The sequence below is a fragment of the Siphateles boraxobius genome, unplaced genomic scaffold (assembly GCF_051911475.1).
Source record: "Siphateles boraxobius isolate OS27281-9 unplaced genomic scaffold, OSU_SipBor_1 26, whole genome shotgun sequence".
NCBI lineage: Eukaryota > Metazoa > Chordata > Actinopteri > Cypriniformes > Leuciscidae > Siphateles > Siphateles boraxobius.
In genome coordinates this window covers 63,095-86,778 of record NW_027508876.1, presented here as the reverse complement: position 1 = coordinate 86,778, position 23,684 = coordinate 63,095, and the positions used below count along the sequence as shown (strand labels likewise).

The 23,684-nt window shown below is 36.1% G+C and overlaps 1 protein-coding gene across 2 annotated transcripts in view; it reads left to right on the top strand.

Moving 5' to 3' along the window:
• The first annotated feature begins 3,294 nt into the window (after positions 1 to 3,294).
• Positions 3,295 to 23,684, top strand: part of cul2 (cullin 2) — a 30,426-nt gene continuing 10,036 nt past the window's right edge. The window contains exons 1-16 of one of the 2 annotated variants that reach the window (XM_077244086.1): positions 3,295 to 3,495; positions 5,353 to 5,492; positions 6,200 to 6,302; positions 6,383 to 6,477; positions 8,065 to 8,170; positions 8,287 to 8,369; positions 9,797 to 9,893; positions 11,629 to 11,739; positions 12,781 to 12,943; positions 15,378 to 15,502; positions 17,594 to 17,701; positions 18,752 to 18,811; positions 18,933 to 19,061; positions 20,376 to 20,462; positions 20,658 to 20,810; positions 23,596 to 23,673. In XM_077244086.1, the coding sequence (XP_077100201.1) occupies positions 5,374 to 5,492; positions 6,200 to 6,302; positions 6,383 to 6,477; positions 8,065 to 8,170; positions 8,287 to 8,369; positions 9,797 to 9,893; positions 11,629 to 11,739; positions 12,781 to 12,943; positions 15,378 to 15,502; positions 17,594 to 17,701; positions 18,752 to 18,811; positions 18,933 to 19,061; positions 20,376 to 20,462; positions 20,658 to 20,810; positions 23,596 to 23,673 (1,617 nt within the window). In that variant the 5' untranslated portion in view covers positions 3,295 to 3,495; positions 5,353 to 5,373. Of the gene's footprint in view, positions 3,496 to 4,014; positions 4,096 to 5,352; positions 5,493 to 6,199; positions 6,303 to 6,382; positions 6,478 to 8,064; positions 8,171 to 8,286; positions 8,370 to 9,796; positions 9,894 to 11,628; positions 11,740 to 12,780; positions 12,944 to 15,377; positions 15,503 to 17,593; positions 17,702 to 18,751; positions 18,812 to 18,932; positions 19,062 to 20,375; positions 20,463 to 20,657; positions 20,811 to 23,595; positions 23,674 to 23,684 lie in introns of those variants that run through there. The other variant, XM_077244087.1, reaches the window with a different exon arrangement.

Genomic DNA, 23,684 nt, shown 5'->3' with positions numbered 1-23,684 from the left:
GGTCTTGTAGCGAATTAGCTCTATGAAATATTAATAACCAATCATAACTTTTTATAATTGATTATGAATATTTGTGTCAGTTAATCAGGTTAACTTGATGTAGCTACATTAACATTACAACCAATTACTCAGTTCATCCTGTGAACCCTCAATATTGGTCATTAATTAATAAATAGAAATGTACATTTCCGGGCATGGGAAATGGTTTTCTTACTAAGCACTACTAAGAGCAAATAGTTAAGATCGATATGATTATTGACTTCCAGATATGAACTTGAGACACGGACAACTTTACGTGTGATATGAACAAGACTTTATTAACTAGACTAAACATTTAAACTACTCTAACATACACATACATTCATGCAAACAGTTTCCCAAGGGAAAGAGAGCTGAAGCAGAATACAGGAAAGCAATAAGTTATAGCATTGTTTGAAATTCAGCAGATCAACAGCCTTTAGCAAACCATCAGTTTAGTTCTAACACACCCTTTTTAAAAGGTGTAAGGATACTTAATGTATCAAATAATGAGACTAAGTTTGATACGTGCATGTCTCGCCCATTTGAATTAAACTGTTCTGATGCAATTTGTTTGAGGCTCCAGTTGATCTTTGCTGATGTTGTTTTGATGAGAGAGAGAACCAGTTGAAGTCAGAGGATCTTTGGTGAATGGAAAGACAAGGCTGCAGCCTGGCACAAGCTTGGTGGTACTTAGAAAACTTCTAGTTTAGCATCATCTTCACATCAGGACTTCTGCAAGGACTAAGAGAAAGAGAGAGCTAAGAGAAGCTCAGAGAGTCAAGTGGATCCAGAGGGTCAAGGGGGACAAGAGAGATAAGAGATGCAATATAAACCCCGGGAAAGGTCCCACCTCTCAGGGTTAAACTGGCTCGGCCAATAAGAAAGATGGAAGTTCCAGGCGGGAGAATTTGGTTTATGGCTCTTTGTTTCAAGGGTGCTTATTTGCATGTGCCCACTGGAGGGATGGTAGCTGATGAAGAAACTATGAAAGATTCTTGTAATAATAATATGTTGTTGTTATCGACATATCATGTACACAGTCATTTCGATCTTTAAAGTACCAAGTTATAGAGACCAAATATGCCACACATATGATTTTGCTTTACCATAGTAAGCAAAGTCTGAAACATTAACCCATTAAAGTTTACAAGAAAAACAACATAAAAGGAAAATCATGAGATGGGAAAATTAGATACATGTTTATACATTTCTCAAGTGGTTATATATAGGGAATATATAGGATTAGCAGGGTTTATTTCTCCTTCTCAGTAAGAATTCATTGAGAGTCACATCTCTCAGGAATTCCCTTTTTGGGGAATTTCTTATCAATGTAACAGGACCCCGAGTTCTGCCCGTGGTGTTAGCTTCATTGGGAGGTTAGTTTCGAGGGAAGTTACACTGAACTTTGTTGGGAGAGTGAGTTTGCCGGACTATTAATTCGATAAAAAGAATAATTTGTGTGTGTGTGTGATTGGTCCAGACGCTACAGTCTTTTGCAGTGCAGTCGTTGTTGTACAGGGAGAAGAGTAATGGGGAGGGAATGCAATCCTGTGGAGCGCCAGTGCAGATTGAAGTGAATTTTCCTAGCCTCATTAACTGCTGTCTGTCTGTCAGGGAGTTGATGATCTACTGACACAAAGAACTGGGTCAGTTTAGTCAGGAGGATATGTGGGATGATGGTGTTGAAAGTCGAGCTTAAGTCCACAAACAGGATCCTTGCATAAGTCCCTGGTTTGTCCAGATGTTGCAAGTGCAGTCCAGTGTTGACAGCATCAACTGACCAGATAAGCAAACCGAAGAGGATCTAGCAAGAGGCTAGTGATGTCCTTCAGGTGGTCAACACCAGTTTCTCAAATTACTTTATAACCACAGACATCAAAGCAACTTGTCTGTAGCATTTAATCCAGTGATTTTTTGTTTCTTTGGTAAGACACCATCCGGGGCTTTGGCTTTCCGTATGCTCTGTTTCCAAAAGACCTGGCATACATCCAAACATGACTGAAATACATATTGCTGTCTAAATAAATTTAGTAAACAATACTATTTTCTCTTTTTATTGAAATATATAACATATTAAAGAGACACTTAGGACACTAGTGTAACGGATGTGGCCCGTAAGAGCTGTGCATGTAAACCTCACTCCCGTAGCCTCAAGAGGCTGCGGTCTTTAGCATCTTTGTTAGCCATTCGCTTTCCACACTGGAGACTTCTGTTCGAATCCTGCTCGGATCTGGTTAGGACTAGGGCTAATACTAGGTAATACTAGGGCTTCTTTTTTCGGGCTTCAAATGTGTCCCTGGGGCCACCAGTGCTGTTACACCCAATCCAAGTGCAAATTACCTTATTATTAAGGTAGGCTATAGACCTTATTCAGAGCAGCGCCATGCCAGGTATGAAAGTGAGGCTGCGAGGGACTTGCCGTGTTTCCAATGGCATCCGCTGTAAAAAGCTGTATAAAGCTCCTCGATTTCTTACAATTTTCCACAGCTTATATTGGCGGGAGTTTTTTGTCAACTCAAATTTCTTGGAAAGATATTTTTCCAGTGTTTCATGAGCAGAACAATCCAAAAACACATTAAATAACAGTACAGCCCACTGAAGAGATGCATGTCTGTCCCTCACAGCCTCGCTTTCATTCCCATTAAAAATCAAAGATGGCGCTGCTGTGAATAAGGTCTACAACCAACCTTATTATAGTTTGTATATAATATGATTCAAAGATACACATTAAGTTTTGTTGTAATTTAGTGATAGATACTATATATGTGATTACATTTAAGCCACCTTTAAAATGACTCTGAAAAACCATTACAAATTCAGTGTAAACATTTTTATGACAAAAATACATTTTAATCAGATTTTCTATGGGCTATTTGTTCTGTTAAAACTGAAATATCATAACGAGTAAAGCGAAATTCAAAAATAGAATGTTCCCCCAAAACATTTCTTTCTAAAAAGTACTAAAATTATCGTTAATGCAACCGTCAAGGACCTGGAACCGTTAAGAAAAAAAAGATTTGTCAATTTTCTTACTCATGCCTCTTCTGTCACGACTTTGTCCGCCAACAGTTGCCGTACTTTTCGGTCATACCACCAATAAAAAGGGGAGTCCGGTAAAAGCTGCGATACAATGTTACCATTCATTTTATGGAAAATATATCCCATTAAAACACATTATTTGTATTACCTTGCACATAAACGCTTATTCAACGTGTTGTGTAGTTTAAAGGTTATTATATCTGTGTCTATTATTAACTGCGCTCGTCCACCCCTACAGCTGATGCAGTGGTGCAGTCCGTGAAAGGCAATGGCAGAGGTGTAGAGGGAGAGAGAGAGGAATCAAGCGTCCTGACAGCTTTACTTCTAACCCACAGCCGTGACACACTGACCCGTGGACAACACATCCAGACCCGGCCCAGCCGAGCCTCCTGACCGCCCGAGACTCGCAGCTCAGCAGGGCTTTCTCAATCTCAGGTGTGTGTGTGAATGAGCAGCGCTCATGCTAGCATAGACGTTAGCTGCAGTTTCTTCTCCATAACACTGTATTAACGTCATAAACACACACTGATCGCTTATAAACACACGTGTACGTGTTTGTTTACCACAGCACACAGCTGTTATTCAATCACGTCTGCTTAAAATAACCCACAGCTTCTGTTTTCATGCAGTCATATCATGGATATGTGTAACTAGGCCTCTGCAGTTTTTGGGGTGACTGTTTTACAGCAACTGGATTTAATGGAGGTGTAAACTCATTTGTTTTGGCTATTTATAGGGGTGTTTCTATGTAGATCAAATAATATTGGTACTCTGATGTGCCTTGACAGCTATTTTGGTTGTTGACACTTAGATAATGAGTTGATCTTCACTGATCTGCCTTTGTTGTGACAATCAGTTACTCTAATAATTAGTTTCCCCGTGAATATGATGTTGTTTCTGAAGTTTGTGGTTGTTTTGTGTAGAAGGCAGACATTCATGCCTTTATTCTCTTCTAGATAGACCTGTCAAGTGTCAACTGATATTACTTTATTGTTACATTGGTGTGTTGTGGTGGTCAACTGATAGCAGTGTTGGGTTACAGTTACTCTAAAAAATGTAATTAATTACATCTTCAAAAAGTGTAATTAGATTACTGTACTAATTACTCTCTGTTAAAAGTGTCACATGACTTATGGGATATATTTAGAACGTATTTAATAATATCAACCTCGAACAGATAGACATGTAAACTGCTGTTTTGATTCTGTCAAATAAAAATATGCAATCGGATAAATTATTATTGAACTGACCAAAATGTGTAAAAGGAGAAGGTTACATTAAAACATATATTTTAACATTAAATGTAGCTGTTGAATCCACGATTATTTTATATAGAATCATTAAATAGTCGATTTACAGATTATAATGCAATTACCTCAGAAGTGTAATTAAATTACAGAACAATTAAGAGTTATCTCTTTGTTTACTTTTTCGGGGGAAAAGTAATTACATTTCAGTAATGAATTACACCCAACGCTGACTGTCAGGGGTTTAAAGAAGTGCTGAAATATTGAGATCAGGGAGGTTGATATAAAATATAGATATGGGAAATATTGAAACATTTAAGAAAATTAGACGAATTGCAGAAATCAAAAATGTATTTATTATTTATTTGAACTTCAAACAAACTATTTGGGAAATATTAATTATTCAAGTTAACTCATAATATGAATATGGAGAAATATCTTTCAGCCTGGGTGATATATATGTCTTTCACTTCAAGTATATTGATGACCAAAAATGTTTAATTTAAACATTTTGAAAAATAAAATTGTCTTTGAATAATTTATGTGCAGAATGTGGTAGGAGCTAAAGTTTTACTTTTAGGAAGTTATAGAAAACCTCAGGGAATTTTAAAATAAAAACCATGATGGGATTTTCTACTATTTTGCTATTTATGCTCAAATTTCTATAAAATGCATTTTAAGAAGAATTCTTATCCAGTCCATTTGACTTGCTAAAGTAATTATTTTCTAATATTATTTATATATATATTTTTTAGATTTTGAATTCAATTTTTTTACATTTAGTTTTCATTTTAATTTTAGTTTTATGTTCTTTTTCTCATTTTTATTATTTTTCGTTTTGCTTAACTATTTCTATTTAGCTTTAATTTAGTTGTTTTAGTTTTAACAATTTTTGTTCTTCAACTTGAACGTATTTCAGTTTATTTTCCCCATTTCAGTTCCCGAAAATGCTTGTAATGGTTTTGGTTTGAGTTAATAACAACACTAAAGGGAATGCTATAATGAGATGATTGTCACCTGGTTTTTCACGTCTTTCCGCCTGCAGTCGAAGCCGAAGCCACACACCATGTCCTTAAAACCGCGGGTGGTGGATTTCGATGAGACGTGGAACAAGCTCCTGACGACGATCAGAGCGGTGGTGATGCTCGATTACGTGGAGAGAGCGACATGGAACGACCGCTTCTCGTATCCTGAGACACACTGTCATGATTTACAAATGTTGCTTCCTCTTTCTTCTTCCTTTTGAATGTTTCTTCTAATCAGATTATTGGAGAATTTATTTTATGATGGTGCTAAGCCATAATTGCCATTTATTAAATGTGTCACATATTTTATATGTACCTCTTACACTACCACTCAAAACTTTATAGCATCAGTAAGAATTTTTTTTTCTCCAAGGATGCATTAAATTGATCAAAATTGATGATACAAAAGATTTCTATTTAAAAAAAATTGGTTCTTTTGACCTTTCTAACCATCAAGGAATCCTTTAAAAAAATAAATAATATCACAGTGTTCATCAAAATATGAAGCAGCATATTTTCAACAACATTGATAATAATAATAAAAAATGTTTCTTGAGCAGGAAATCATCATATTATACTGATTTCTGAAGGATCATGTGACACTGAAGACTGGAGTAATGATGCTGAAAATTCAGCTTTGATCACAGGAATAAATTACACTTTACTATATATTACAAGTTACTTTTAATTGTAATCATATTTCACAGTATTACTGTTTTTACTGTGTTTTTGATCAAACAAATGCACCCTTGATGAGCAGAAGAGATTTCTTTTTAAAAACAATAAAAAAATCTTACCGACCCCAAACTTTTGCATGGTAGACTAACCTCATGTCCTGCAGTAAAATCTCCTTAACGTGTTCTTCAGTGACATATACGCGCTGTGTGTTGCATATCCAGAGCCTTTAGGGGAGAGACTGTACACCGAGACGAAGGTGTTTCTGGAGAACCACGTCCGTCAGCTGTTCAAGGTACGAACGGCTCATTCTCAGGCCAGTGCCGTTAGGTTTAATCGTGGATGTCTTTCATCATTGTGGTGTGTGTCTTCCAGAGAGTCCTGGAGTCTGAAGAAAAGGTTTTGGTGATGTATCACAGATACTGGGAGGAGTACAGCAAAGGAGCGGAGTACATGGATTGCTTATACAGGCAAGTTCTTGTGATGTGTGCAATGTTTTCCAGTGCTCGAATTCTCCTAGTCGAGTTTAATGTGCAGAGACAACTATACATAAGCAGTTCGTAGGTTGTCGTTTCCTGGCTCAACCAATTGTGGATTTGGGGGCGGGACTACCAGGTTTGCTAAACAATATCAGGTGGATGACAGATGAAATGTTTGGAAACAGTCTTTTTTTTTTTTTTGCAGTTCTGTTTGGTACGGCTTGTTCACTTTCGTTTTTAAATTAATCAATAGTTTTTGGTTGGTAAATGGTGTTTGGGTTCATGCCGGTGTGATACTGGTGAACCCTAACTTAAAAAAGTGTTTATATTATATCGTGATCGAGTGGTTGTCGTCTAAAGATTCAATTATTGTTCTTTTGTGTTTTACTTTAGTTTAACACTCAGACCGATATTAGTCTCGACTAGAAATCTTGAACTTTAGCCTAAAAAAAATCAGTCAGTTCCAATAAAGTAGTGATGTAAAACCCACCGTATATATTAGTACACACTGACTAAAGGTCTGTTATGCTCTTCATTTAAATACAGTTAAAAAGTAATATTGTGAAATAGTATTACAATTTAAAACAGCTGTTTTCTATGTGAATATTTAGTAAAGTGTAATTTATTCCTGTGATCAAAGCTGAATTTTCAGCATCATTACTCCAGTCTTCAGTGTCACATGATCCTTCAGAAATCAGTATAATATGATGATTTGCTGCATTTTTTCAGGATTACTTGATGACTATAAAGTTTAAAAGAGCAGCTTTTTATTTGAAATGTTTTTTTGTAACAATGTAAATGTCTTTACTGTCACTTTTAAATTAAATTTGATGCATCCTTGTTCTTTAAATTCTTTTAAAGGAAATGGTACTGATCCCAAACTCTTGAAAAGTAGTTCAGGCCAGTTATCATATCAGACATGAAAAGTAATTGAATAGTTTTGCAATTCTTAATCTAGTTTTGTGTAAACTTGTATGAACTTCTGGTGGAACAATGGAATATATGTCCCACAGGGATGTTAAAATAACAGTTAATCAGGCGTGTGGAGATGGAGCCGGGAGCGTTGCACTGTGGGATACAGTATTCCCTGAAGTGTGCCTGTTGTAAACTGCACGGTTTGCCACATACAGTAGATTTTCCTGTAATTTCATGCATTCAGAAAGTTTGCATACTGTGCACACACAATATGCATGTTACAGATTTGGTAAGAGTGCAGTATTAGTACGCCGGCCTGAACATATTGAGGATTTGTGGTGAGGGATAGTGATTTTTATTTGATATCATACATTACATTTATCACTGATTGTGAGTGTTCACTATCATGCGCTACATTGAGTGCACAAGGTTTTGTTTCTCTGGCATGCAGGCTTCGGCCTCGCCAAGGGCTTTGGTCAGTTTCTGCTTGGTTTCACCGTCTGAACCCCGTCACTGTCCCGCTGGTCTCGGGCAGCTGCGAAAACAACCAGCTATTGAGTTGACGTCACCCGTGGCTTTATTGTGCATCAACATATGCACGTATTCATTTATAATAATTGCAACTGCTTTTCCCTAATTAGTGTTTTGATGAATTTGCTGCAGGTACCTTAACACACAGTTTATTAAGAAGAACAAGCTGACTGAAGCTGACCTGCAGTATGGATATGGAGGAGTGGACATGAATGAGCCGTTAATGGAGATCGGAGAGGTATACAGGGCTTTCTAACACAATAGGATGATGAGCTATTCACAGTTCAAATGTCAAATTGGGCTTTTATTCTTTCATAAACAGTATTGTTTTTGTTGTTGTTGTTGTATTTTTAGCTTGCACTCGACATGTGGCGGAAGTTAATGATCGAGCCTCTTCAACCGATGCTGATCGGGATGCTTCTGAAAGAGATCAAGAAGTAGGTCAAACATTAAGATGCGTCCAATGTTTCCATGTTTAATACAACTTTACCTTGAAACATTTACATTTATTTCACTTTTATTTACTTTAACCATTATTTTTTTTCTTTTTTTTTCTTTTCTATTGACACATTTATTTTATTTTATTTGTATTGAACAATTTTTTTGTATCGGTCAATATTGAAAATTTAAATCTTTTAGTCTTTTTCTTACAATGTTTGTCCACTTCAGTTCTACAAATAGCCAAGAGTGCGAGGGAGCAAGCCAAGCGTAATCAATAAACAGCAATTAATAATTAACATCCCTAAAGGAATAAAATTGTGCTCCACCCACAGGAATTACACTGGAATTGCATAACCAGTTGTAGTTTATTCACAAAAAAAAATGTAGTTCACCTAGTTCACCTTTTAGGAGTGGGCGATATTACTAAATTCTCATTTCACGATATCAATATATATCACAGTATAGTTATTTTGTTTCATTTGATCTCATGTCGTTTATTAAAAATAAGAAAAAAGTGGCAAATAAGAAAAGAAAAAAATAGGACAAATAGCATATAACAAAAATACAAATTAAACAAATTAAGTTTTTCAGGTACATTAGGTTTATTTAACATGTTGGAATTACTATAGAAATGTAATAATCAAACGTTAGAATATTGCATAGTCTTCACTGCATGAATTAAATGTATTCTTATTAAAGCTTAAAAAGTTATTCAGTCAAGAACAGTAAGTTTTCATCTTTTGTTTGATTAACATTAATGACACAGAGCAGCAAGTCGGTTTATTAGGCCGCTTCACTTAAAGACCAAACGCGTGATATACTGATACACATCCGGTTTATTTCTCTTGAGTAATAACAGCTGTGTTTACATGTATACTCCACACAAGAATTGCGTGTGTATTCGACCATTCAAGCTCAATAAAACGTGAAAGAGAACTGAATTCACGATAGTATGCACCGCATTGTCCTTAATAATATATTGCGCTTATAACTCTTTTTAACATCAAGCACATCCCACTCCTTATATACTAATTCAAGCATTTCATCATTCTGAAGTGTCAATAGTGCTATTTATTTACATATATATACACAATATAGCAAAATCTCTAACTATAAGCATTTTATACCAACAATATATATAGTCACATCGCCCAGCCTTGTTCTCTATACGGTAGCTCAAATAACAAACTTATTTTTTTGCAAGCTTCACGTTCAAGCTTTTAAACCATTCTGCCCACTTGCTTGTTTCTGTTGTGTTTTATTGTAAATATATTTACGGTTTGTAATTTCAAAATATAACATCTTCGGTTCCACAAATACTTCTGCATGACCTGAACCCAAGTTTTGTTTCATTGATTATATGTCAGTTCTCCAGAGGATGCGTTTGTAGTTTAATGACTAAGTTTTGCTGTTGTTTCCGCAGCGACCGATGTGGGGAGGACCCGAATCAGAAAGTAATCCACGGGGTTATCAACTCCTTTGTTCATGTTGAACAATACAAGAAAAAGTTTCCTCTAAAGGTGAGAATCTCTGTCTAGATCAGTGTTACTCATTGCGCGGCTCGCGAGCCGCATGCGGCTCGTCAAGCTTTCATTTGTGGCTCGCATGGCGGTAAATAATACAGTGATATGATCAAGCAGTCGCTACAGATATTTCATAAAAACATTTAAAAAGAAGTAGGACTATAACATAACCCATTAAAAACACAAAGTGTCAGCTCTATTTTCAAATAATTTTGATCGGATTGAAAGGGGTGGTTTATCGAGAGAACATGTTCACTTGATCGATCGAAAACCGAAACTGAAAGTACGCCGTCCGTCGCGGTGAAAGCGCTGTTCTTCTGATGAATAAAGTGTCGTATAAACGAGTGTCACGTCGTTCTATAATTCTCCTTTCACTCAGTATCTGTGAAGTGAAGCAGGACAACGGCTCACCAGTCCTTGTTTCAGATTCTCATCCACAGACGACTGATTTTGGGCATTTTTACTGCGTGTTCAATACAAACAGCACGGCATAACGGTTCATCATAGTCTCCAAATTATGACCAGAATTTGATATTAAGTCTGCTGTTTAAAACAAATAAAGAACCAATGTAGGAAAATGGTTATTACGCGACAACAGCGGGAAACTTTGTATATTTGTGCAGTGTGCGAATGTCAAAAAAACTATTCCCAATTTGAATCTTTTGACTTATAAACGTGCAGATCACCCCGATCATGCATCATATCACGATGTTAAGCATTCGTGTAAACTACAATACATTCAGATTAATCAATCACAATGAATTCAGACCGATTGAAACAAAAGTTGTGCATGTAAACATATCCAGTCCCTGCGGAGTTGCCAGTTATGGCGGTATTTCCAGCTCTTATCGCCGCATGTGCTCTTGGATGATTAGATACATGAGCGGCTAATGTAAAAAAAAATTACTTAATGTCATTCTGGGATGAATCTATTCTGGAAATCCTGCTTTTTTGTCATTAAGGGAAATCATCTTGTCTCAGTTACAAATTTGACTGGTAAATCATTAAAAAAAATTTAATTTATTGCATTGCATATTGAATGTTCAGGGGTGACATATTAATAAACAAACATGGTATTTATGACTGGATGTAACTTTTTATACTTTCCTGTAAAAATGGCTCTCCTACTGACTTTGTCCTATCAGTGCGGCTCTCATGAAAAAAATAGTGAAGACCACTGGTCTAGATGCATGTTTTTTTTAAATGTGACGTTAATTCAAATTTTTTGTTATTTTTATGCTAATGTTAAACTTAGTAATATTTTCTGTAAATATTTTTAAAAATGCATTTTTTGCACACTACCGTTCAAAAGGTTTTAAAATAAAAAATAATACTTTTATTCAGCAAGGACGCATTAAATGGATCAAAAAATTGATCATTTTTAATGTTACAAAAGAGTTATATTCCAAATAAATGCTGTTCTTTTGAAATTTCTATTCAAAAAGTATGGCGGATACGGCATATTAGAATGATTTCTGAAGCATCATGTGACAGCTTTGATCACAGGAATAAATTACATCTTACAATATATTCACATAGAAAACAGCTGTTTTAAATTATAATAATATTTCACTGTTTTTACTGTATTTTTGAAATGCAGCCTTGTTGAACACAAAAAACATTTAAGCAATCTTACTGACCACAAATGTTTGTGTACATATTTGCATGCTTCGAGTTTGTGTGTTTTTGCACAATCTGATTTGAAGACCAAACCCTCTTTTTTTAATCCCAGTTTTATCAGGACATCTTTGAGGGTCCGTTTCTGACAAAAACTGGCGAGTATTACAAACAAGAAGCCTCCAATCTACTGCAGGAGTCCAACTGCTCCCAATATATGGAGAAGGTGAGACTGTCCAATACCAGCTTTTAGTTCAATTCACATTTATCTGTATAGCGCTTTTCACAATACACATAAGTTCAAAGAAGCTTTACAGAAAATGCATTCGATGCGACGAGTCCACATTACAATTTAGAGTGATCTGTTATCGGAGTTAACTCTAAGTTATGTATTTCAGAAATGTACATATTCAAAATCACAGGTAGTGAAAAAGGTATAAATTTAAACAATGTAATAATTATATGCAGAGAGAATGAGCTCATTGAAGTAATGAATACTTGTTTGTTAACAAATGAAAAATGTAGCATTGGTGTCTTTTACATTTAGAACAGTTGGTTTTGGTTGTTTAGTTGCTAGCTGTACTGTGATTGATTGATTGATTGATTGATTGATTGATTGATTGATTGATTGATTGATTGATTGATTGATTGATTGATTGATTGATATCTTTATTTTGAACATGTAAATACAGAAAGAAAAAAATACTTTCTCCATACTCCAAAAACTCCATACTTTCCAGTACTTAAAAAAAAACTCTATTTACATGAACAAAAAGAAATGTATGTACTCCTACTCCTTTGCATCCTTACTACTATATTTAAGGAAATGGCTACAAAACAATAAATCTACATAGCTAATAAATCTATAATGAATGAAAAAATATATATAAAAAAAAATTCTATTCACATACATGTATTACACATACCCAACAATATTTATACACATACTACAAATGATTCAGTATAAGCTCAGGTTATTATTAGCACTGTGTTTCTTTGTACCTCTGGAATATAATTTCTTTCCACATCTTCTTAAAATGGAATTTGTTTGTACATTGCTTTAACTCATTATTTAATTTATTCCGCAATTTAACGCCACTGACAGATAAACAGAAACTTTTCCTAGTAGTTCGAAAACTACGAGTCTTAAAATTTGACATTCCCGTTAAGCCGAAGCCCCCTCTCTTTCAGGAAACCTTTGTGTGATGGTGTGTGATGTAGTCAGGAGGCATTAACTCTGCTGTCCTGCTGTTTTCTGCTGCCGCAGGTTTTAGGCCGGTTGAAAGACGAAGAGGTGAGATGTCGGAAGTATCTGCACCCCAGCTCTTACGCCAAAGTCATCCATGAATGTCAGCAGAGGATGGTGGCCGATCACCTGCAGTTCTTGCACGGGGAGTGTCAAAATATCATCAGACAGGAAAAGAGAGAGGGTCAGCTGGTTTACTTACGCTTACAACCAGTGTTCAGTGGAAATGGAGAATTACCATATTTAACACTTTGAGTCTGTTTTCTAGTTTGTTTTGGATCAATTAGGCTACGTTCACACTGCAGGCTGAAACGACCCAATTCCGATTTTTTTGGCCCTATGCGACCTGTATCTGATTTTTTCACTACAGTAAGAACGACACAGATCCGATCTTTTCAAATGCGACCCAGGCCACTTGGGTATGTGGTGCAAATCCGGTATGTATCCGATCTTTTGAAATGCGACTTCAATCTGAACGGCCAGGTCACATGTATCCGACCCGCACGTCATTGATATGCGACAAACGTCATAATTCTGCGTTGAAGTAAGCGGGAATGAGAAGATAAACAACTAGTATGGCGGACGATGCAGAGACCAGTCAATGGAAGGGAAGCGAGCATCTGATTTAATTAATATTTGGGGGGACAGCTCTATTCAGGCCATGTTTAGCTACTTCCGCAAACAACAAGTGACGTCGTTGACCGCTGAGTACTCTTCTGCACATGCGGGTCACTTCTGGGTCATTTTACGTTCACACAGGAGATCACAAAAGGTCGCTTTTAATTGGAAATGTGAACAGCCTTGAAAAAAAATCTGATTTTTTCAAAAAATCGGAATTGAGCATTAAGCCCCTGCAGTGTGAACGAGGCCCTAGAGTGGTGGACAAATTTTGACGATGGGTCCTGTCTCGACTTATTAACTCTTTTAGAATCGCCTTTGAGCGCTTCAGAGTGGCTGTCTACCGGCATGCACAAACATGTCCTTAAAACAACCCTTAACGTGCAACTCACGTTATGATTTCAATGTATGATTTCAATCCGTGTTATTTGCTATAGTGGAACTCTTTTTTCAGATACCTCACAACCGCGTATAAACTTCCGCTCGATATTTGAGTCTGAAGCGTTAGCACACTCCCGACCACTTGATAGCGGTAGCGCAGTAATATCAACGAGCAATGAGTCCTCCAACAGAAATCAATGCGATTTTACAAAATGCCAAATAAAACACGACAGAAACTGTATTTCGCTACGCTACTTGTTTTTAATCATCAACGAACACCACTAACCACTTGGTTGCACAGTTTTGAAAACGAACGTTAAGTTTTGTTTTAAGGACATGTTTATGCATGCTCATAGACAGCCACTCTGAAGCGCTCGAAGGCGATTATAAAAGAGTCAAAAAGTCGAGACAGGACCCATCGTCGAAATTTCTGTGTCCACCACTCTAGTTCATCCAAAACAAACTAGAAAACAGACTCAAAGTGCTAAATGCCAGAATTATATTTTAATGATTTTACGTTTGTGTATGTATGTGTTTCTTGCACTGAGCTTCGTGACGCACTTCCGTTTTGTAATAGTACATCTCACTTATTTCCGGTTATGTATATTTTCAATGTACTGTAGTCATTGAGTTGACTTAACGCACACAAGCAATCTTTTTTATTAGTCAAATTCATTTAAAAATGTAAACTCAACAGGTATGAAATATCAGTAATAGAAAAACACTGTTAATGCGAAGACGAGCTGCAGAAGGTTAGTGGGTAAATATATTTGGTCCCACTTTATATTAAGTGGCTTTGAATATTATTTACGGTAACACTTCATTTTACAGTACGTGCACTTTCAATGTACTTACAGTGTTCTTACCACAAAAGTAATGAGCAGTGTAAGGTCACTTCATGGGTTAAGTTAAGGTTTAGGGGTAGGTTCAGGGTTAGTGTCATTACTACAATAAGTACATAGTATGTTCATGCGAAACAGGACTGTAAAAAAAATGCTACCGTATTTACATCGAAAAATAAGTACAATTTACTTATTGTGTTGATTTTGTATTGTAAAACACTTTTGCTGCTATTGAGGTGTGATATGAATAAGATTAGGGTCAGGTGTGGTGGTATGGGTCGGTTTAAGGGTGGGTTAATTGTAAGGGAACGGTCAACAGTGTAATTATACGTGTAGTTACATAAATTAATTACAGCTGTAATTACATGCAGGTATTTTCAAAATATAAGTACAATGTAAAAACATGTATGTACACAATAAGTCCATTGTATCAAAGTATTAATTTCAATGTAAGTACATTGTACTTAAAGCCACTTAATATAAAGTGGGACCATATATTTAGTCTATTTATTTTTCAGTATTCACAGTTAAGAAAATATATTTATAGGAACATTTCAGCAGGCTCAAGATAATTAATGCAGAGATCATAATTAATTGTTTTAATCAATTTGCAGCCATAAAACGTAGTGATAATCTGCATTCTCATGTATGTATGTGCGCTGAGCGCTGTTACCGGAAACTCCTGAGATGTAATAAGTAGAACGTGTAAGTAGTTGTGCAAGTAGTCCATTGGCTTGTTGTAAATGTAGGACGTATCGATGGTTTGTTTGGTTTCAGATATGGCGAATATGTACACGCTACTGCGGGCCGTGTCCAGCGGCTTACCTCACATGATCCAAGAGCTCCAGGTCCACATCCATGATGAGGGTCTCCGAGCCACCGGTAACCTCTCTCAGGAAAACGTGAGTAACTGGGGTTATGTGGAGAGAAAACTGTTTCACAGACAAGGCTTAAAGATGCAATATGTAAGATTTTTCGCCGCAAGGGGGCGCAGTTTACGAACAATAATAAAGGCGAATCTTGATCACGCTATGAAGGAGAGTGCAACGATGATGTCGTTCTCACCATCCAGTACGGTGGCCGAGAAGGGTCACAACACATACAAACGCCACAACAACTACATATTCAGAAAACAACTTCGTCAATTTCACATCACGTACGCTGCAAATATTCACAGAACAAGCAAATAGGGAAACGAACTGCAAACTGCAAAGACACAATGGAAAAGTTTCCAGGGGGGCATAATCAGTGACGGACCCGCATCCATACGGTTGTCTTCACGCTATCTGAATGTGCGCTTTTGTTGTCTATGGCTACAAGTAATGCATCTATTTAGTGACCAGAAGTGAGCTAGCCAGCTAGTTTCCAGTTAACAACGTTGGCAGAACGTTTAACAATTATCTGCGTGGACTAATATGTTATGGGGACAATAACTTAATATGTTGAAAAGACACAAATCCACTTCGGTATCAGAGCACATCGACAAGTCTGTCATAATAAAAGAGAAACACTTACCTCTTGTAGCCTCTTATTTGCAGCGTACGTGAAGTAAAAATCGACAACGTTGTTTTCTGAATATGTAGTTGTTGTGGCGTTTGTATGTGTTTTCTGAATTTGGAGATGTTTTCTGAATATGTAGTTGTTGTGGCGTTTGTATGTGTTGTGACCCTTCTCGGCCACCGTAATCCAGAGATGTATTGAATTAACGAATCACGATCACGGATGAGGTCATTTATTATTTTTGGTACTACCTGTATGTGTGATCACACTATTTTGTCATTGTAATGAATTAAATGCAATGAACGTGAAATGTAATGCTATATTATCCTGTTACAGCTATTTGTCAAATGATTTGCTGGGTTAATGCCGTGTTGTTTTACGTGTTCAAAACAATCGTACTAAAAGTAAATTTGAACGAACCCACAGTATTTGCAAGCAATGGCTAAATATTTTTTTTGTATTTAATTGCACTGCCATAATCTTAGTCACCACACATGATAAAAAGCATTACCGAAGTACAAAGAGCAATATAACTGTGAAATTTCATCAGCGTAACAATCACTTGATAGTTTTTGAGATGAATCAACACATGCATTATGATCTGTCACGTCATATATGTATATATTACGTAATATATGTATCTCACATTGTTTATAAGTGCTATTATTGACCTGTGTTACGTTACTTGTACAAAAAAATACATAGATTTGCTTACCCTGTCTATTAATACACATGCGAGAGCAGAGTCTCTGTCAAGCCCAAGTTCGTCGCGAAGCTCTCTCCATCTCAAAAACGCCAAAACGATATTCATCCTTGTTTTATTCCTCCGGTTGTCAGAAATTCTGCGTGTCTCCCCATATCGACGCTTACGTTTTTTTTGAGTTTCAATACTCGCCAAAGAGTAATCGTGATCCAGTATGTACACAACAGCTATAACCACCACTTCCGCATTTGTCCACGTGATATTGCTGAAACCGAGGATAGCGCGGATATTGCGTCATTGACAAGTGACATTTTTTTCCGGGACGGGCCATTATTTAAAATTGGAATTTCTCTGAAATTAAAAATCTTTGTGGACTTTTGGGATATTGTAAGTACACAACTGCAGGAAATATATCACACTGTGCAAGTTAATGTTGGATATTTTATTACAAAAATCTTACATATTGTAGCTTTAAGTCTAGTCCCAGACTAAAAGGCTTTTTTAACTGAAAGTAACTTGCACTGGCATATCTTAAAATATGTCACTGCCATTGTTTTGTCTCAAGATGCATATCAGTAATGTTTTTTTTTCCAAGGCGTGTTTATGAAAGCTACTTTAATGTCCTAATTAAATTAAGGCATAATCCTGGCTTAATCTAAGCCCTGTTTGTGAAACCAGGCCTTCGAGTCTAACAGTGCTCGGTAGCTATATATGTGATTAAAACAGGTTTATATGCAGAATTATTTGTATATAGCATTAATTGTGGTGCTGTCTGACCTTTGTCTTGCAGATGCCAACCCAGTTTGTGGAGTCAGTGTTAGAGGTTCATAGTAAATTTGTCCAGTTGATTAACACAGTGTTGAATGGGGACCAACACTTCATGAGTGCTCTTGATAAGGTACATTTACATTTCAACACAGTTTAAAAATGATTTACATGTGTCTATACTGTAACAGGCAAACATTTAGACACTCATTATTAATAGTAAAAACATCAATACTTTGAAATATTTACACAGCATAATGTAATATAAAGGCTGCATTTATTTTAAGGTGCCTGTATTACAGTGTAATCATGCAAAAAAATACTGAGTAATATTAATTAACAACTAATTATGATGTAATAACCTAACATAATAATAGTAAAACATCAATACTTAGAAATAACCCAAATGCAATTATGGAGATGAATATATAATATAATAAATTATGATGTAATAACATAATGATAGTAAAAATATCAGTACTTAGAAATAATACAAATGCAATTATGGAGATTAATATATAATATAATAAATTATGATGTAATAACATAATGATAGTAAAAATATCAGTACTTAGAAATAATACAAATGTAGTTATGGACATTATGAATATATAGTAATTTAAGGTAATGTAGTATAATAACAACATAATAATAATAAAAACATTAATACTTTGAAATAATACAAATGCAATTATGGAAACTGATATATAATATGATTAAATTATAATATAATAACATAACATAAGGAATGTAAAAACTCAATACTTTGAAATAGTAATGAAATAATACAAATGCAATTATGGAAATTATTATATTATATAATAAAATATATAAATATACATTATAATGTTATGTAATGCAATAACGTAATGTAATGATAGTACAAATTTAAATACTTTGAAATAATACAAATGCAGTTATTGAAATTAATATAGTATAATATAATATAACATATACTTAAAACACACATGTCCACTCATGTCACATGTCCTCAGCAACACTATAGCATCATGGCTGAGAATTAAACACACATTTTCTCCAGAAAATTAATTTTACAGTACATTCTCCCTTTAGTCCAGTAGGGGGGATCTGGGATTGAGAAAGCATTGGCCTCGGGTTCATGTGAGTGTTTCCAAACACTGGAGTTTGTGGTTTGTGCCTTTATTGCTCATTTCCCTTGCAGGCCTTGACTTCAGTAGTGAACTTCAGAGAGCCCAAATCCATCTGCAAAGCACCTGAGCTGGTGTGTAACCACTGTTTATCCTGCCAGTGTTAGATCAAGATGACTAAATAAACTCTTACAAACCTAATGAACACACACTGACTGAACATTCACACTCCCTTTCCTCTTTGCCGCTACACAGCTGGCCAAGTACTGTGACAACCTGTTGAAGAAATCTGCAAAAGGAATGACGGAGAATGAAGTTGAGGACAAACTGACCAGCTTCATCACGGTCTTCAAATACATTGATGACAAAGATGTGTTTCAGAAGGTGAGGCCGTGACTTGATTTAAAGATTACAGGAAATGATGTAAAGAAGGTGGGGAAACAGGATACGTAAAATGTTGCGAGCTGGATTCGAACCTGTGTTGATGCATTTTACTTAAAAGTTGACAAAATAACCCTTTTATAAAAAATTAAACAAAATCAAATTTTAAGCTTTAGAAAAAGTATTTTTTTATCGGGAAAATGAACCAAAAATATTTATGATGTCATATATCTTGCTCCAATGTCCATTGAAATTCTCTACAATGAGAATATCTAAGTTGCAAATCATAGTCTGTGATGTCAGCTAAAAGCTTTTGATCAAACATTTTGATATTTCCCATCCCATGCTAGCATGTTTTAACAATGTGCTAGAACTGTTGTGTTAGATATGTGTTAAAACATGCTAGCAAATATTGTCACATGTGAGAAACATGTTATGAACATGTTAAAACATCTTAGCAATATGTTAAAACATGGCAACAAGAAGTTATAAATGTGAAAACATGTTAGCAGTATGTTAAAATATTTTATCAACATGTTAAAACGTATTAGCACATGCTGTGAACATGTTAAAACATGATAGCAGCAAGATAACGTCAAAAAAGTTTACGTTTTAGTAACATGTAAAACTTTAACAATAGCATTGTTGTGTTAGGAATGTTTTAAAAGATGCTAGCAGCATGCTAACATGTTATAGCATGCTAGAAAAAAAATGCTAAAACGTGAGAAACATGAGCTGCTTTGATGCCATTTTGTAATTACTGTAATTGCGAGATGACAACCCGTGACGCTTTTCACATCCTCAGACTCGGAATGCATAAAAAAGTTAACAAAGTTGTAATTACGAGTTCTACGAGGACGTGACTCTTTGAAATCATGTAATTACATTAATACTGACATGGCTTGAACACATTTGATATGAAATTGTTAAAACATGTTAGCAATTTGTTAAAACATGCTAGAAGTTGCTAGCAATGTGTTAGAACGCATTAGCAGCATGCTATCATGTTAAAACATGATATGAAAATGTTAAAACATGTTAGGAAAATGCTATCAATGTGCTAAAACATTGTAACAAAATGTGTTTAAACATGCTAGCATTGTTGTGCTAGCGATATGTAAATATATTTAACAAAATGTTTAGCAACATGTTAAAATATGCTAACGATGTGCTAAAACATTTCAAATGTTAAATCATGGGGACTGAACTGATTTGATATAGTTTCTTTCATTTTGTGTCTGGTTTGGATAGTCTTTCTGTGTTTGGCATTCACTGATTTCCTGTTTTCCTCTCTTTTTAATTGCCATTTATTCTTAGTTTTATGCCAGGATGCTTGCAAAGAGGTTAATACATGGACTTTCATTATCCATGGACTCCGAGGAAGCCATGATCAACAAACTGAAGGTACAGAAAGTCTCACACACAGCCGATTTCTTGTGTAAGTGTGTAAAGGTTCCCAGATGTGAGTCTATAAGCGAGTGTTCGCTGGCTGTGGGCGTCTGCTTTGTCATTATGCAGAACGGCGGATGAGACTGATGAAGGGTTTCGTGTGATTAAAGTGAGCAGACCTTTCATTGTTTCTCTCTCTTTGGCTTGCAGCAAGCGTGTGGCTATGAATTCACAAGCAAACTGCACAGAATGTACACTGATATGAGCGTCAGCACCGACCTCAACAACAAATTCAACAACTTTATCAAAACCCAGGAGACTGTAGTGGACCTGGGCATCAGCTTCCAGATTTATGTATTACAGGTAAGAGATAATACTATTACTGTGTTCATATTTCATACAATGAGTGCGTTTACATGCATGTTTCTTAACCGGATTATGTTTAATAAGCCGACACTGCACGTGATCATGTAAAAATATAGTGATTTATGACCTTTTCCCACCCTGTTTCTCACCTCTGATTCAAACAGTCTGTTTTGGAGGTGTTTCCCCTTTAAGAGTTCAGTGTTAACGCCCACTGTTATGATTGGTTAACGTCAGTGCTGCTTATTCATAAATTATTAACGTTATCATTTTGTATCACACGTAGACTACACAATGCTCCACCACGTGAAACCTCGGTCTTCCGATCTTTTACCATCGTGTCAATTCTCAAGTGATTTTGATTCAAATGCGCGAGAGAGAGAGAGAGAGAGAGAGAGAGAGAGAGAGAGAGAGAGAGAGAGAGAGAGAGAGAGAGAGAGAGAGAGAGAGTTTGAAGGCGCGCGCGCGGCCGGGGCTCTCTCTCTCTCTCTCTCTGCTCGTTCTTCAGTAACATGCCCTGTCACACTCATCTGATCACTCACCGTTCAAATTAAGCTTTGGCGGGCTGCATATGCTGCAAATAAACTGCATCCGACTGTTTTCCCTGACGTCTGGATCCTTCGGCAGCGTATTCAAAGACTCAAACAGGAACAGCACATCTGCGTAGCATCGCAGTCATCTTCTAAACAGACCCACTCGCTGCACGACAACGCATGCGATGATGCGAAATGAGGCGTAGTTGTCTTGCGCTGGAGGCGGTCATATGCAAACGACTGGTACGTCACTTCGCACCGTGACGTCACTTCATACCATGGATCTAGAACGAGCTGTATTTAGAGCTTGATTAAATAAATGCTTCTTTATAATGGGGAGGACGTCTTAAGCTATGAAACTTGCAGGAAGTTTTAATAGTACATAGATCTCTTATATACCAAAAGATCAAGGCAAATTTGGTTTCTCATGTCATGACCCCTTTAACTCGCTTTCCTTCGTCGGGGTAAAGTCATAAACGGCTGAAGCATAAACCGATCATCACATCTCAATTTCTGCCCCTTACGCCGATGCATCAGTGGGGATTTCTTTAAAGGTGCATTGTGTAATATTTCTAAGGATCTACTGACAGAAATGCAATATAAGATCCATAACTATGTTTTCAGTGGTGTATAAAGACCTTGCATAATGAACCGTTATGTTTTTACTACCTTAGAATGAGACATTTATATCTCCATAACCACGGGCTCCTTCTGTGGAGGTCGACATATTGTGCGGTCATGTTTCTAGCGTAGCCGACAGCGAACACACAGCGCTACAGAGCGCGTTTCCAGTGTTTCGCAGTAAGAGAGGAGGAAATATATATCGCAAACTCAGTCTAAAAATGATAAAAGTGCAGAAATAAAAAGTGCAGAGGTGCATCTGTAACCGCATGAGAGGAAAATATATGAGCCGATGACATGTTGCAACACTCTTCTTCAGTCTATAACGCTTTATTTAACATCATAACCTACAGAACAAAAGGAAAAACTCTCCGTTAGACACGCTAATTATTACATTTTGATGTCACTACTGGGAAAAATCCTGATTTATTAATAAAGTCTTGTAAACGTGGTTTAATTGCATTCATTTGCATGTAAACCTGGACAACAGGTTATTTCAATAAGCTGATTTTCGTGAGTTATCAGCGTACTGGTGTGGATGTAAATGTGCTCATTAAGTATTAAGGCCCATTCCCACCAGAACTATAAGCTAACTGAAAGTGATTCCAACTATAATTTTTCTGTGCTGTTGTCAGTACAGTTGTTCTTTTATATTTAAATCGTTTATTAGAACAATGTCTTTATCATCATAGTTATCGTCCTTGGTGTGAACGGGCCTTTAAACTTAATCCCGCAACTTGATGCTACGGACATGAATGTTACCTCAAATCGTGCGTCTGGATGAGAAGTTATTATATAGTTAGAAAAGCTATTACTTTTCTAAATGATCAGACATGCGGTTTTCATCAGGTTGACAATATAACAGGCCATACAATCCAGAAGCAAAGTTGTAAAAACTTTTAGGCCATTAACACATTTACATATGTTATCAAATTAATTACATATGCTAAATAAATATATATATATAATTAATTGTAATTTATCGCTTTCATTAATATTAACTGAGAACCCCCACTCCCCCAAAAATAATTATATCAATAATTGAATAAGTAATTATTAAGTGAGAAAAATGGTGGTTACCAAATAGATTCAGTTTTAAAAATACATTCAGGAAACAATACAATTTTGACTATTGTGAGAAACTTTGAGAAAATCAAGAAATGATTTCCCACATTTATATAAACAGGATTTTGCTACTCATTTTACACGCAGAATGATTAGCCAATCATGACAGAGGTCATATACATGTAAAAGTCTTAAACATGCAGTTGCAAAAACAGCCTATTTAATTATAAGGGTCATAAAACACTAAATTATGACTTTAAAATCAGCATTAAACAGAAGTTTCGCTAGTCTTTTCTTCCTTATTGTGACGTATATCCGAGTGAAACGGCTTTTGGAACGAGAACAAAAGTTGGGTGGGAATTGATTGGACGGTTGTGCTCTGCTATTGGCTGATCTCATGTGAGTGACAGGTTATAGCTCCGCCCTCGTCATCAGAGAAGAGAAGCTGGAAGAGGAAGTTATTCTGATTCAAGATTACCAGGAACAGAATGATGTGCACAGATAAATCATATATAATAAATACTGCTTCAGTAATGTTGAATATGCCTGTTTTCCATGTGTTTCAGGCAGGTGCATGGCCCCTCACACATGTTCCCTCTTCCACGTTTGCCATCCCACAGGAGCTGGAGAAAAGTGTACAAATGGTAAGCCGCCA